The sequence below is a fragment of the Nycticebus coucang genome, chromosome 12 (genome assembly GCF_027406575.1).
Source record: "Nycticebus coucang isolate mNycCou1 chromosome 12, mNycCou1.pri, whole genome shotgun sequence".
NCBI classification, from domain to species: domain Eukaryota; kingdom Metazoa; phylum Chordata; class Mammalia; order Primates; family Lorisidae; genus Nycticebus; species Nycticebus coucang.
The window spans coordinates 100,401,368-100,416,262 of NC_069791.1; the positions used below are offsets into that span (position 1 = coordinate 100,401,368).

The 14,895-nt window shown below is 48.6% G+C and overlaps 1 protein-coding gene across 3 annotated transcripts in view; it reads right to left on the reverse strand.

Annotated features, from left to right (window-relative positions):
- Window positions 1-526: 526 nt before the first annotated feature.
- Window positions 527-14,895, reverse strand: part of NLRC3 (NLR family CARD domain containing 3) — a 34,795-nt gene continuing 20,426 nt past the window's right edge. For all 3 annotated transcript variants that reach the window (XM_053555324.1, XM_053555323.1, XM_053555325.1), the window contains 14 exons: window positions 13,300-13,383; window positions 12,659-12,742; window positions 11,161-11,244; window positions 9,792-9,875; window positions 8,906-8,989; window positions 8,225-8,308; window positions 7,636-7,719; window positions 7,014-7,097; window positions 6,496-6,579; window positions 5,131-5,214; window positions 4,351-4,434; window positions 3,662-3,745; window positions 3,174-3,257; window positions 527-2,923 (listed from right to left, as the gene is read on the reverse strand). In XM_053555324.1, the coding sequence (XP_053411299.1) occupies window positions 2,833-2,923; window positions 3,174-3,257; window positions 3,662-3,745; window positions 4,351-4,434; window positions 5,131-5,214; window positions 6,496-6,579; window positions 7,014-7,097; window positions 7,636-7,719; window positions 8,225-8,308; window positions 8,906-8,989; window positions 9,792-9,875; window positions 11,161-11,244; window positions 12,659-12,742; window positions 13,300-13,383 (1,183 nt within the window). In that variant the 3' untranslated portion in view covers window positions 527-2,832. The remainder of the gene's footprint in view (window positions 2,924-3,173; window positions 3,258-3,661; window positions 3,746-4,350; window positions 4,435-5,130; window positions 5,215-6,495; window positions 6,580-7,013; window positions 7,098-7,635; window positions 7,720-8,224; window positions 8,309-8,905; window positions 8,990-9,791; window positions 9,876-11,160; window positions 11,245-12,658; window positions 12,743-13,299; window positions 13,384-14,895) is intronic.

Sequence of the window (14,895 nt, forward strand, 5' to 3'; positions counted from 1 at the left end):
AAGGTTGAGAACCACTGTGTTAGATGGACTAGCTCACGGAAACTTCAAACTCCTGAGTTCAAGCGATCCTCCTGACTCAGCCTCCCAAGTAGCTGGGCCTACAGATGCCTGCTACAACTCCTGGCTAATTTTTCTATTTTTGGTATAGACAAAGTCTCACTTTTGCTCAGACTGGTCTCAAACTCCTGAGCTTTAGGGATCCTCCCACCTCTGCTTCCCAGATTACAGGTGCGAGCCACGGCACTGGCCTACTCCCAGATTTTGTAAGGTAATTTACAAAGTGGCATAATCCTTGGAGAACTCTTTCACCTCTGTTTCCAGAATTGGAAGGGAACCAAAGGTTCTACCTCCTGCCTAGAATGGACGTCCTTTCTATGTGGATGTGAATTAAATTTTCTTTTTAATTGTGCTCTGATATGGTCTCTGTGGGCCAGCTGGCTTTGGTTTGTCCATGACCATAGACTGAATTCCTTAACCGTTTCAAGTAAGTAAAAGGTATGTGATCATTGTTTAAAGAGGGAGGGAGGGAGGGAGGGCGGGCTCATTTGTCTCCACTGCTTTTGCCCTTGAGGTTTCGTCAGTGTCAGGTGTTTGTAGGGCACAGCTTTTCTGTCGTTTGAGTACTGCATCTCTCCTTGGTTTTGCCAAGCTTTCAACTCAGGCAAAACCAATGCAAACCAGAGAGCAGAGCAATCTCTTAAAAACACTGAAAATCAAAAATCCTCAATCTAGAGTTCTATACCAAGCAAAAATATTTTTCAAGAAATAGTAATAAATACTACAAGATCAATGCTCAAACATTCCCAATTTCCAAATAATGTTTTTTTCCCCCTCTTGGGCGAGGATCCTCAGAAATCTTGTATTAAGTTATGTTTCTTTAATCTCCTTTCATTTAAAACTGTCTCTAGCCACCTGTGTTTTTCATGAGGCCAGGCCAGTTGTTTTGCAGAATGTCAATTTGGATTTTGTCTAATTGGCAAGAATACTACATCAGTGATGGGTCCTTATTGCCTCAGATCCGCGGCACATGATGTTCATTTATCTCATTATTGGTAATGTTAAGTTTAATCAGTTCTGTTAGGGCTGCATTTGCCAGATTTGGATTAAGGTACCTTTTTTCCTTTGTAGATGGGGATTTTCCCTTTGTAGATGGAGATATCACCTTTGTAGGGTGATATTTGAGACTCCGTAGATTATCTTTCCCAACAGACTTTAATCCCTGATTTTAACATCTATGATAATTCCTCTCTACTGAATAGTCATTTAAAAGATTTTTTTCTTCTATACTTTCTTATTCCATGCTAATCTTCTCTGTATTACTCCAGTTTTTATTTTTTGAAACAGAGTCTCACTATGTCACCCTCAGTAGAGTGCTGTAGCATCACAGCTCACAGCAACCTCAAACTCTTGGGCTTAAGCTATTCTCTTGCCTCAGCCTCCCAAGTAGCTGGAACTGTAGGCATGTGCCACAATGCCCGGCTATTTTTTGTAGCAATTATCGTTGTTATCTGGCCTGGGGCAGATTCAAACCTGCCACCCTTGGTGTATGTGGCTGGCACCGTAACCAGTGCTATGGGCGCCAAGCCATGAATACTCATTTTGTGTGTGGGGGGGGGGTGGTGCAATTTTTGGCTGGGGCCAGATTTGAACACGCCACCTCCAGTATATGGAGCTGGTGCCCTACTCCTTGAGCACAGGCGCCTCCTGTGAATACTCATTTTTAAAGAAACATTTAAAGAATAGTGATTCCTTTTCAAATTTAAAAGCATGTGCAGTGGCTCATGACTGTAATCCCAGCACTCTGGGAGGCCAAGATAGGAGCAGCACTTAAAAACAGGATTTCGAGGTTACAGTGAGCTATGATTGAGCCACTGCACTCCAGCCTAAGTGACACAGTAAGACTGTGTCTCTTAAAAAATTTATTTTAAGTGATAATCACTTTATAGTCTTCATAAGCATTTTTCTTGGTTATTTAGTTGATAAGAGAGAGCTGTGATGTCCATTTGGAATTTTTTCCTTTCAACACAGCTGAGGGAATTTATCCACATGGATGCTCAGCTTGCTTGTCTTCATAGGAAACTGTAGACACAGTAGTGGTTTTGAAAACCTAACACAGAATAACATTATTAAAGTACCAACATTTAGCGTGCCTGTGTGTCAGACACCAAATGACATGTGGCAGACATCATCCATGTCTTTGAGAGATTTTTTAAGGTATCTTACAAAACGGCAAAATCCTTGTAGAACATTTTTGTCTGTTTCCAAAATCTGAGAATTAAAGCTTTCATTTGTCTTCACAATATTCCCATTTTCCATGTATCTATAAAGATTATACCTACAACCTTTTTTTCCTTCTTGAGCAAAGAAAGGGTCCCCTCTGTCACTCCTGCCAAACTGATGCTCTTAATGGACGTGGAGATGGCAGCTCATTTCAGAGTGGGATGATTTTAATCAAGTAAGTACAAAAGGGTGGTAATAAAAGTTTTTTAAAGTTGGGGGCAGATGAAGACCTTGGGGTATAAGTAAGCTAGAACTAGCTTCCTACGTTGTTGTGCTTACAGGCCTGTGTCCCCAAGCCCCTTTGGTGGCAGCCTCTTCCCTTGTCTGTGCTGTAGCAGAGTATCCATCTGCCACTGCCCGGACTGATCCTGGACCAGCGGAGCTCACGACTTCCTTGGATAGCATCTTTCTCTGTTCAGGAGACCAGGACTCTTGCTAGATCAGCATCATTCCCAGATCTCAGGAGGGCCCCTCACAGATGGGTCTTTCTGTTCAAAAGCTTCCAGCTGAGTCTCTGCCTGTCCTGCTTGGTCGACCAGGAACTTGTTTTGTTCACATTTCAACAGTGCACGCAGGAGCATTTGTCTTGATAGCCTCTGAGATCATTCTGGCACCAGATTCCCCGATGTGATTTCCCTGGAGACTGGAAGAGAAGGGTTAGGGCAGGACTCGACTTGAAGCCTGCAGGTTCTCCATAGCAAAGCAGGTTAGCACTACGGAAAAGCCAGAGGGACAAGGCTCAGGGTGACTCCCTCTTAGATCAAGTTTCTCTGGAGTGTTGCTGAGGGGCCTGGGAGTCTTCTGAATGCGAGAATCAGGCAAAAGGCGGGGTCTGACCTGGGAGTAGTTCTGAAGGTGAGCAGAAAGGGCAGAAGCTGTTGAGCCTCACTCACTTGATGTGCTGGAGCCTGTGGTTTCCAGAGAGTGCGGTGGCGACACATATTGCCCCGTCCATCCCTAATGAATTCTCTTGAAGGCTAGGCAGAGAGAAGATGGAGACACCAGAGGAAGCAACACTATGTTGTCTTGTGGGGGCAGCAGAGGGGACCAGCAGTTCTGGGGCTGATTTATCCATGGGCGCCATGGTAACCACTAGGTGGCAGCTGACCCTTGAGACTGGCATCTACAAGTAGCCAGGTCGTCCCACCCAAGTGCCATGGAGGATGTAAGACCCTAAATGCATATGTTAAGTGGCAGACATCCGACTTAAGCGAATAAACAAACCTAACTGCAATGGAATGTGGGCTGTAAGGATCAGAACAGTGCGACTGATTCATACTCAGAAGGAAATAGCTACAGAGGAGATGAGCATTTTATCCCAAAAGACCCAGCAGGGAAGTTTGCTCCCCTGGGACAATAGTTGGTCTCTGCAACCACTTACTTGAGTCTTCGGAGACTTGAATTTACCTTCAGAGCGCTCGCCAGGGCTTTGGCTCCAGCCACCCCAATGGCATTTCCTCTTAAGCTGTCAGGAAAAACAGGAAACCTAAGACACAGGGACAGGCTGGGAGGTGATTTATGATGCCTTTTCAGGTGAGTGTGGGGTTACTTGGTAGAGAAAACATGGACTTGAGCAGTGACAGGGGTTACAGTTAAAGTTGCTGCTGCCACCTCCCTGCCCAGGCAACAGAACAAAGCTGGGCTCTAGGGAGCAGGGCATGCAGGAAGGTGAGGCTGGCCCAGACTGGGTGTTTTGCCCTCATCCTCTTCCATTCCAAACAGAAACCTGGGCTGAGGCAGGAGAGGCCACACTCCAGGAGCAGGTCCCAGTGCTCTCAGCAAACAGGGATGATGGGGACGCACTGAGCACCCCTACCCAGCCTACCAGGAGTTTAGATCTCAGAGATCAGCCTGGACAAGGCCAAGTGGCAGAGGACAGCAAGTGACAGTGACTATCGGGATAGGGGATGAAGTGGAAATGGGGAAGTTGGGCATACCACATACTTGATCTGAAATGAAGGTCATTAAAACCATTTGAGTTACCATGTAAACTGGTTTTGCCCCATACCCATTTTGAATCAATAGCTTGTTTCTTTGGTGAAAAGATGTAGCTGGAGAATGGAAACTTACTCAAGAATCTCCAAGGTTCTGTTCACAGCCAGAGCCTCCCCCAGCGCCTGGGCCCCTGGAGTACCAATGGAGGCCACCTGGAGACTGAGGGGTATTGTGGTCAGAACAGCATGAGGGTGGTGCCCTCCTCCCCTCCTCTTATGCCTGTCCTGAGCCTGGCTCCCTCCAGACTCTCCCTTCACTTTCAGCACTCCTTGACTTAGGGCTGAAAGTGGAGAAAGTACTGAAAATTGTTGGCCAATGATGTGTCTGAATGCTTCATCCCCTGTCTACACTGATGCCTAAGACAGAGATCTGGATGCTAAGGACACAGGAAATGGAAGCAGTTTCCTCCTGGCTTAGCACCCATAGCACAGTGGTTACAGCCAGCCACATACACCCAGAGTGGCAGGTTCGAACCTGGCCTGGGCCAGCTACACAACAATGGCAACTGCAACCAAAAATAGCCGGGCATTGTGGCGGGTGCCTGTAGTCCCAGCTACTTGGGAGGCTGAGCCAAGTGAATCACTTAAGCCCAAGGGTTGGAGGTTGCTCTGAGTTGTGACGCCACAGCACTGTACCAAGGGCAATAGCTTGAGACTCTGTCTCAATAAAAAAAAAAAAAAAAGCAGTTTCCTGGAAAGGTTGGGGGAGAATGTTCACTGTATCCCCCCTATCTAAGTTTGATTTCTCAATTGCCAATATTACTATTTCCTGTAATAGGAAAGTGGAACTTTCCTTGACTTGCAAACAAAGCATGAAAGGGGGTGGCTTCTGGGACTGCCACGCACAAGGACTTACTAGAGAGAAGTGAGGGCTGTGTTTGCCTTCAGTGCACTGGCCACCGCAGATGCTCCTTCATCCCCAATGGCATTCTCCTGTAAACTAGACACAGCATGACCCCTTCAGGTGCATGGGGTGCTGGGAACATTCTATCAATTACCTGCTGGGTTTGGACCTTCTAGATTTGACTACAGACATTACAGACATAGACTCCCAGGGTCACCCTGCCCCTGCTGAACAGCAATTAAAGCCCTTGGCCTCATAATTAATGCACAGAGGGGTTTGGAGTCTGCATGAGTCTGGACAAGGCAAGCAGAAGGCAGAGGCAAGGAGAAAAGGGACACGTGGAAATTACTGACAGCAGGGACTTGGGACAAAAAAAATGGTATGCTTTTCAAAGCCAGCCAGAAAATTAAATTAAAGCCCCTTAATTCCTGGGCTATTCTTACTGGTCAGGGTTTTGCATCTTTCCCCCCTTCCAAACTGGAGGAAAACAGCAAGCCCTAGAGCTGTAAAAGATAGAGTTCAGTTCACATGGACGTTGGCATGAAGGGAGCAGTTTCCCTTCATGATTTTAGCAAACTGTCTGTGTGCTGGGTGTTGTGCAAGGCAGGCAGTGGGCGCCCTTCTGCCTGCTCAGAGGGAAGACATGATTAAAAGCAGTTACAGTAGGCCAAGTGCTGGCTGCAGAGGAGAACGTCTGTGTGTTCTAGCCCAGTGTGGTTACAGAAAGTGTAAACCAAAACCCAAAGGATGAGATGGGGGAGGGCCTGGCACATCTAAGAAACCCAAACGAGTGGAGCTGAGTTTCCAGAGTTGTGAGAAACAAGGCTGGGGAGATTGAAAAGAAGCAGATCTGAAGGGGCCTCGTGAGCCACATGCAGTACTGTGCTTCATCCTGCAGGTTCTGGGCAGCTGTTTAAAGACCACACCTAGGACAGGGACAGATTCATGTTTCGGAAAGATCGATGGGTAGCAATGGGGAGGCTGCTGTGGGATGCTAGTTATTGGTGCTGGTGGCCTGGATGGTGACAGTAGGGATAGAAGGAAGGGGGTAGGTAGGAGGGATGGCAGGAGGGGAATGGCCAGGACTTGGAAATGAATGGGGAGTGAGAGGTGAGAGCTGGCACAGTTGGTTGATTGGTTTACATTGGCAAGATTGGGAACCAAGAAGCAGGCTTGTGGGGGAGAACACAGGCAGCTGGCAGGACCTGGGAAACACCGGAGGGGAGGTGTAGAGTGGTGTGGGTGCAGGGGTTGGAGCTTGGGGGAGAGGTCATTGGGACCCTGGGGGAAGAGGAGCTCTCAGAAAGGAGCCCTGTGCCTGCTGGGCTCCAGGTTTCCAGATCCCACTTCTGCACAGCCCCTGGGCACCATACTCACTCCAAGCTGGTTAGGTTCTGGTTGAACTGTAGTGCTTGTCCCAGGACTTTGGCAGCACTGGCCTGGATGAAGTTCCACTGCAAGCTGAGGAAACATAAAGACACGTGTGACCAGGTGGACCATGGCAGAGCCAACCGGGCAGGAGATGGAGTCCTCAGGGTGTGGCAGAATTCCTGCCACCTCCTCAGGCTTGGTCCTCCAGGGGGCTACATGCCTACTCTGTTAGTGGTGACCACCAGGACAGGGTCAAGTAGGGACTCTCCAGACGGCCTGTGCATGAAGCATGGGGCACCCCGAGGCACAGCCATAGACACCCACCTCCTAACACTTGTCTGTGGTGGAGCCTTAGGAGTCAGAACATGGGACAGGGCATCGCCTGCTGGAGGCGAGCGGGCCTGGGAAGGCCCCTGAGACCTTTGGAGGTGCTCCAAAGGCATGCTGGTCTTCACACATTGTTTGGGTATAGCCCTGCAGCTCTGCAGAGTGGCAGAGGGGGGGCGGAGGAGCCACAGACTCACTGAAGGGATGTGAGGGCACGGTTTTCTCTCACTGCCACTGCGATGGCCTGTGCGCCCTGGTCGTGGAGGAGATTGGCTGTCAGGCTGGAAAGAAGGAAACAAAAGCAAAGGAGTGGGGCCCAACCGTGAAGACCTCTGTCCCCAGTCACCAGGGAATTCAGACCACTCACCCCCCATGCTCCCCAAGGGAGCATCAATGTCAGAATTTTCAAGTTCATGTTTATGGGAACTTGACTGCTGTACTGAATCCTGACAACCGACCAGTGGGGGTTGTCTCACGCTCAGCTCGGTGGGTGTGATGACAGGTCACACAGCCAGGATGTGGCAGAGCTACCTGTGGGTCACGCCGCCCAGGAGCTCCCCATCCACTTGTCAGAGCCCTTCCCAGGTACTTGTCTACACTGCTGGGTGAGGCAGCGCGGCTGTCAAGCCAGCCTCATCCTCATGTGAGTTATACCCAGTCTCCTGGCTGCTCCTCCCCAACCAGGTTCTTCTCTAACCCTGTGGAATGGCAATGGTGCCCAGGGCCCAGCTGTCACAGTGCACCCCTCAGCCCTGGGCTTTGTGTGGTGTGGCCGTGGTCATTCAGAGCCCTCAGGACCCCCCAACCCCCGTCACATACTCTAAGTTCCTCAGGGTGCTGTTGGTGCAGAGCGCATGAGCCACAGCCTGGGCTCCCTCAGGGCTAATGGAGTTTTCTCTCAGGCTGAGGAAAGAGAGAAGACCCTGAGCTGCTGACCCAGCAGATGTGGCCTCTGGCAGGAGACAAGCCCAGATACTTAGGTTGCTCCAAGCCCAAGAATCCTCAGGTGGGACCCTGGCCTCCTAAGCAATGTGGGCTGAGGTGTGAAGAAGCCTGTTCCAGCTGCGGGACCCTGTGGCTGGCCAGTCAGTCATCCACTTTATGCCCATCCACAATGTGGGGAGTCCAGGAGGAAGTGGATAAGACAACAGGACAGGACTTCAGAGGGACAAGAGATGAGCGAGCATGTAGGGGTACGCAAGAGGCTTGTGTCTAGGAAGGGGGCAGCAGAACAGGCCCACTGACGGCTGTAGCTGTCCCCTGCTCTCTGAGTGGAGGAAGAGCGACAGGCTGCCAGAAAGACTGCCCAGCCATAGATTTCCCCATAACAGGCTTCCCAGTGCCAAGGTCCCTTTAGACCCCCCTGATCAATGGGACAACCTGGCTGAAGAGGGAGGCCAGGACTTACTTGAGGCTGAGGAGGGTCTGGTTGGTGCAGAGGGCCCCCATCAGTGCTGCCACTCCCACGTCACTGATGGAATTGCTCTGCAGGCTGCAGACAGGACAGAGCATCCTTGGTGGGGCTGTCCTGGGACCCAGAGGGAGCTGCCCACTCCAGCCTGGGACCACAGGCCCTGGATTTAACAGGGAGTTGGAGGACCTCAGAGAGTCACCAAGCCACACTGCTCTCAACTCTGCTTCCCTTCCCTTCCCCAAACCTTCTAGCCCCTGCCAGGTCAGGGCAGGTGGGTTTGTGCAATGAGCACTAAAGTTCAAACTCTGTCTCTCTGTGGGTGGCTCCAAATGGCCTTGGTGTGGCCTTGGCCTGAATCCCCCAGAGAGAAGGGTACAGCATTCTCCCCAGTATGAAAGCAGCACCAAACTCCTCTACTTTCCTGCAAGGCTACCATCACGACTCCCTCTTCAACCTCCTCTGCTATCCTTGTCACTGAACCAACTTCAGCTCCTGTCTGGGGAAATGGAGCTGATAGGTGGGCATGGGACAAGGAGAGGATAGGAGTATGCCCAGGGTGGGTGATGAGGGTTCTGGCAGGGAAGTGGCCCTATTCCAGGACTGCCAGCCCAGAATCTGCTGGATGGAGAACCCAGAGGGAATCACCACCCCTGGAGGGTGGTCAGGCCTACTCACTCCAAGCTCTCCAGGCTCTGGTTCACCTTCATGGCCTCAGCCAGGGCCTTGGTGCCTCCATCACCAATGCTGTTACTGGAGAGCCTGTGAAAGATGGGACACGATGAGCTGGCCTCCTGCAGCAGCCAGGAAGGGCTGGGCCTGGGGATCGGGGCCCTAGGAAGCCTTCAGGGGAGGGCTGAATCTGATCTCTTAAGGGTGTCCAGTGCACAGTCTGTTCTGCCTGAGGCCTGTTGAGCCATGTTCTTTGCAAGTGACTGTAAGAGATCAAGGCAGAAAAGTTCTCCTGGACTCTTTGGCAAGAGCAGGTGGGAGGCAGGCAGAGTCAGCCCTTTAGCAAGAAGAATTTGTGATACTTTATGTGAAGATGGCCAGGAAATGCTGTTTTTCTTCTATCAGCTGGGAAAGCAATAAATGTGAGCTTGAAGAGGTAGTGCTCACCCAATCCTTGGAACCTCGTTTTCCTGGTCTAGTGCTTTGGAGTCCCAAGCCAACTAACCAGCACCCACACTTCCATCTATCCATCCATCATTACATCCATTTATCCATGCACCCATCAATCCACTCATTCATCCACCCATCTATTTACTCATTCGTCCATTCCCACACCCATTCAGCCATCCTTCCATCTATCCACCCACCCAGCCAGGTACCCAGCCCCCTATCTAGCCACTCTTCAGCCACCCACCCAATCTTCTGTCCATCTATCCAACCAGCCAGCCAGCTGTCTACCCATCATCCACTCATCTACCCACCTGGCCATCTTCCCAGCCAGCCATCCAACCATCCAACCATGCATCCTTCCTCATGCTCACTAATATTTATGATGAGTTTGTCATTGTGCTGGACTCTGAGCATGCAAATTTGGCCCTTCTGCATTTCTCACATGAGCTCCTTCAGATTCTTGTTCTGCTTCAGGGCATCTGCCATTCGCTGGGCTCCCGTGGGCCCGATGGTGTTCTTTTGCAGGCTGTGTGAGAAGAGAAGTATCCTCAATACAGCTGGCCACAGCTGTTCCCAGGCCAAGGACAGATCAGGTTCAAGGTCAGAGACAACTAGGGTGACAACTAGGGTGCCCTCTCCATTTATCACAGCAGGGAAGCAGGGATCTCCCGGAAAGGTTTTGATTATTGCCAAAGTGATGCTAGTGGGCTGACATTACGTGGGAGAGTAAGCAGCAGGGCAGCTGAGGCCTGTTGTAAGGGGCAGGGGAGCAGAGGGTGCGGTGATGTCTAGCAATCTGCCAAGTGGGGGCTTTCCTGGACAAATCCTGTGGCCCTCACCCAACAGTCTGCCTCCCATCCAGGCCAGCCAGCAGCTTGCCTCCACCAAAAGAGACCCCAGGGAGACCCTCTGTTAGGTTCCTTTTCTTAGAGAGCTACTTCGTTTTCTGTGCAATCCTAGGACAATAGGGCAGGGCCTTTCCTCCTGTGTGAGGCTAAATACAAATCTTTAAGAAATGCAATTTTCCCTGGTTCCAAAAAGAACAGAGACACTCCCTGACACACCTTTTCTTAGAGTATTTCCTTAATCTCTTAAGAAAACTTGAGATTGCAAATCCTTTCTCTGTCCCTTTGAAATGTGTATAAATCTTTTTAAAAAGCTAACTCAGCCTCTTGCCAGTTTCATAGCCAGGAATATCTTTTATAAGGGACTTGGATGTTTCTCTTTGAAACATCAAAGGAAGACAGAGTCCCTAGCTCCCTGCCTCTGTAAGAATTAGCCTGAGGTACCTAGCTAGGTAAGTACCTGCATGTCATAAAGATAGCAGAAGTTTTATTTTTTCCTTTGGATAAAAGAAATTAGGGAACACAGGTGGCCACCTTTATTATCAGGTGAATTTAGGGCAAATTATGGATGACAAATGATGCTGTCAGATCTTCTTGCTTGAGGACAGTTGTTTATCTTGAGAACACAGCTATAGGGAAGGGTGAGATTTCTTTTTGTCTTTGCGGTCTCATTTGCAGCCCATGATGCACACTGTAGTTGGTTATTTAATAATAAGCATTACATTGCTTATTCAGTAATAAAACTATTCTTTCCTACATCTGTGGAGAGAATTTTCTGGGTTAGCAGGAAGATTTGTATAAAATTATTTCCCCAGCACCTGTTCTCTGGATAACAGTGAATATCAAGTGTCCCAGGGGCCATCCAAAAGCCTTAGAGGCCTCACTCCATCCATTCCCCCTTGCAAGAAATAGGCAGAGAGGCCCTTGAAGGAGGCAAGAGAGGCAAGAGGAGACATGTCCACTCACTGCAGCACGGAGAGGGTCCGGTTGGAGGCCAAGGCCTCAGCCATGGACCTGGCACCATCATCCCTGATTGCGTTGCTCTGGAGGCTGCAGAGGCAAGAAGAAGTGTACCCAGAGGTGGCCTGAACTCTCACCAAAAGATGCCTCAGAGGCCCAATGGGTGACAGCAGCTGACTTCAGTGAGAAGGGGTTCTGACCACTGTGTGCTCTGATTGCTAACCAGGAAGGAAAAACAGATGGCCCTTCCTGCCACTGCTCAGGGCTCAGTTTTTCCCTGGGTCTGTAAGCACTTGCCTCCCAACTGGGAACAAGGTGCCCATGCTCTCTGGATAACAATGACAAGGTCATCAATAGTCCTTATTATAGCTAAAAACCTCAGTGCCCAAATGTCAGCGAGTATATGGACAGTGCTTGAGTATATGGAAAAATTGCAACCCTCACACTGCTGGTTGGAATGTAAAATGGACCAGTCTCCATGGAAAGCAGTCTGGCAGGTCCTCAAAAGGTTAAACATGGAGTTACCACATGACCTAGCAATTCCACTCTTAGGTATATACCCAAAATAATTGAAAATAGGTACTTGAAGACCTGGAGATGAATGTTCATAGCAGCATTATTCATAGAGCATGGATAAACAAATTATGGTCTGTCCACATGATGGAATATTATTCAGCCATAAAATGGAAAGAAGTATTGATTCAGGCTACAATATGAATGAACCTTGAAAACATTATGCTAAGTGAAGTAAGGCAGACACAAAAGGCCACATATTATATGATTTCATCTATAGGAAATATCCAGAGTTGGTAAATCAACAGAGACAGGAAGATTGGTGGTTGCCAACACTGGAAGAAGGGGAGAATGTGGAGTGATTGCTTATGGGCACAAGTCTCCTGTAGAGGTGATGAAAATATTTTGGAACTAGTAGTGGTGATCATTGCACAGCATTGTGAACCTACCAAACATCATCGAACTGTACACTTTAACATGGTAAATGTAAAAATGTGAGTTTCACTTTAAGAAAAATAAAAAACAAAATAATAAATATAACTAGAACAGAATGACAGTACCCACTCAACTAAGGATGGACACAACCATGAGCTCCTCAAGGGGACACAGCAAACCACACCAAACCGTAGGCACCTTTTGGAAGGTAGGCTTTTTAATGTCCTAGAAAACATCTCAGGGGAATTTTGACACCATAGCCTTGGAGATCTCCCCCTTCATCAGAGGATAAGAGATTTTCCTTAGAGATGATTCTGCCTTTCCATCTCTAGTACCCTTCTGCCACTTCTCTCTTTGCTGCTCAGGCCATACACACAAGCTCAAAAACTGAAGAAGAGCCAGAACTTGGAAACTCACTTAGGATACAAGATCCCTGGTACCAAATAGGATGGGAGCTGGTGTCAAATGCCCACCATATTGAATTGCCTCCCACTCTATAGGGGGCACTGAGGAGAAGGTTTTCTGGGCCCTCTCCTGGGGGCAGCAGGTAACGTACCTCAGCGAGATCAGTGTGTGATTAATCTTCAGAGCATCTGCCAGAGCCTTGGCCCCTTGTGGTCCAATGGAGTTACTGCGGAGGCTGGGCAGAAGGAAGACAAAGATCTGTTGTTCTCTTCCATCTGACTCCCAAGAGGGAAGAGAGAAAAGAAATGACACCAACCCTCTCATCTATGATCCTTAAAGTGAATGTGTCAGGATTTAAGGTTTCACATTTAGTGGAACCAGGGCAGAGATCTTTGTACGGTGAACAAAGAAGGAGTTTCCAAGATGGCCCCATGTGATGGGCAGAAAAGCAGGACCTGATGGACTAATGGGCTTGGGCAGGTATGCAGCTGGGGATAAAGCTAATCCTAGATTCAGGGTCCCAAATCTGGTGTTTCACAGGGTGGGGGCTCAGCTGTTCTTCTGACCCACCCAGGGGAGCTTGTGAACCAGGGGTGGTTTCCCTCTGTCCTATTCCTACAGGAGCCTGAAGTCCTTGGAACCAGCTCTAAGCACTTCCCAGGGGCTGAATCTGGAGAATCAGGAAGAATTTATAAGATCCCAGTCATGTTAGGGGTGGGGAAGGCACTTCACAGAATGGCTCACAGTTCCCCTGGTCCAGTGATGAAGTTTGGCCTTTGGCATCCTACTTACTCCAGAGCGGTCAGACTTCTGTTGACCAGGAGGGATCTGGCCAGAGCTTTGGCCCCTTTGTTACTGATCTGGTTCTCAGCCAAGCTGCCCAAGGAAAGAGAGAGGACTGGTCATTGCAGTCATATATATCTTGTCTCCTCTCTTTCAACACTTCTTTAACCCCCTAGGCCTGTCCAGCATCATCAGGGCCTATACACAGGTGGAGATAAGGTGACGTCTGGACCAGAATGCAGACAAAGGAAAACCCCTGGGCAGGGTAAGGCCAGAGTGGGTGGACAGATATCACCCTGGCAAAGGGTTCCAGGGAAAAGTTTGGCCAGAATTCAGCACAACAGCTTCTACACCAGTAGCACAACAGAGAACATGGATAATTAATTTTAGAAGTCTGCCCAGGGATGCCAACCACTGGCGCACTGGTAAACTGACTCAGAAAAAAACAAGGGACAAACAACTGATATGTAGCATTTTCATATTCCCCTGGTGTAAATATTCCCACAATGGCCAAATGGCAAAATTCCTAAAAATTTAACAGCTCTTATGAACTGATACAAACTAGTTCCAAATCACTACTCATATTAGCCTCTACTCTAGTGCAAAGTGGGAAATAGTAGAGTTATTACAAAAGTAAAAGAAAAAAAAGAACTGTACATCTGTATCTGCCTTGAACGAGTGATGCCAGGCATTTGCTGGTGAATCAACTTAATGTTGCCACATGTAGCCAGTTTCAGAAATGGTGGCTGTTGAATTTCTTGAGTTTTGCAGGCATTTAGCCCATGGATATAGCTGTTCAATTACAATTTCAAGGCCGGTGCTTTTCAAGCTATTTTCCCAGGGCCTATTTTCTAGGATTCCCAGAAAACCCACAGGCCAACAGGAGGATGAAGGAGAACTAACTGGCTGGGCTTGGGCCCCTTCATCCCCACTTCTTTCAATCCCCACAGCTCCCTTTTTGTCTGTTGTACTTCATAGGTTTATGCCCAACACATTACTTTTAGAAATGGTTCTATTGCTGAGCTGGGCACTGTGGCACATGCCTATAATCCCCCCTATTCAGACAGCTGAGGCAGGTGGAGCGCTTAAAGCCAGGAATTCAAGTCTAGCCCAGGCAATACAGCAAGACCCTATCTCTAAGAAAAGAAAAAAAAAGAAAAGGAGGTGTTCCATTTCTTAAAGGAGGTGTTCCATTGCCCCATATACCGGAGGTGGTGGGTTGAAACCTGGCCCCAGCCAAAAACTGCAAAAAAAAAAAAAAAAGTTTAAAGATCATGTGAACCCTGAACCCTGAAAAACCTAATCCATCAAGATGAATCCTAAGTGACTGGCCTTCAATTAAAACTACAGTCAAGGGTGGTGCCTGTGGCTCAAAAGGGTAGGGCACCAGCCCCATATGCCAGAGGTGGTGGGTTCAAACCCAGCCCTGGCCAAAAACCGCAAAAAAAAAAAAAAAAATACAGTCAAGTGGTCATTTGCTGACTAGAGGACACACAGGTTCTTTTTCTTTTTCTTTTCTTTTTTCTTTTTTTTTGAGACAGAATCTCACTTTGTTGTCCCTGGTAGAGTGCCGTGCTGTCACAGCTCACAGCAACCTCCAGCTCT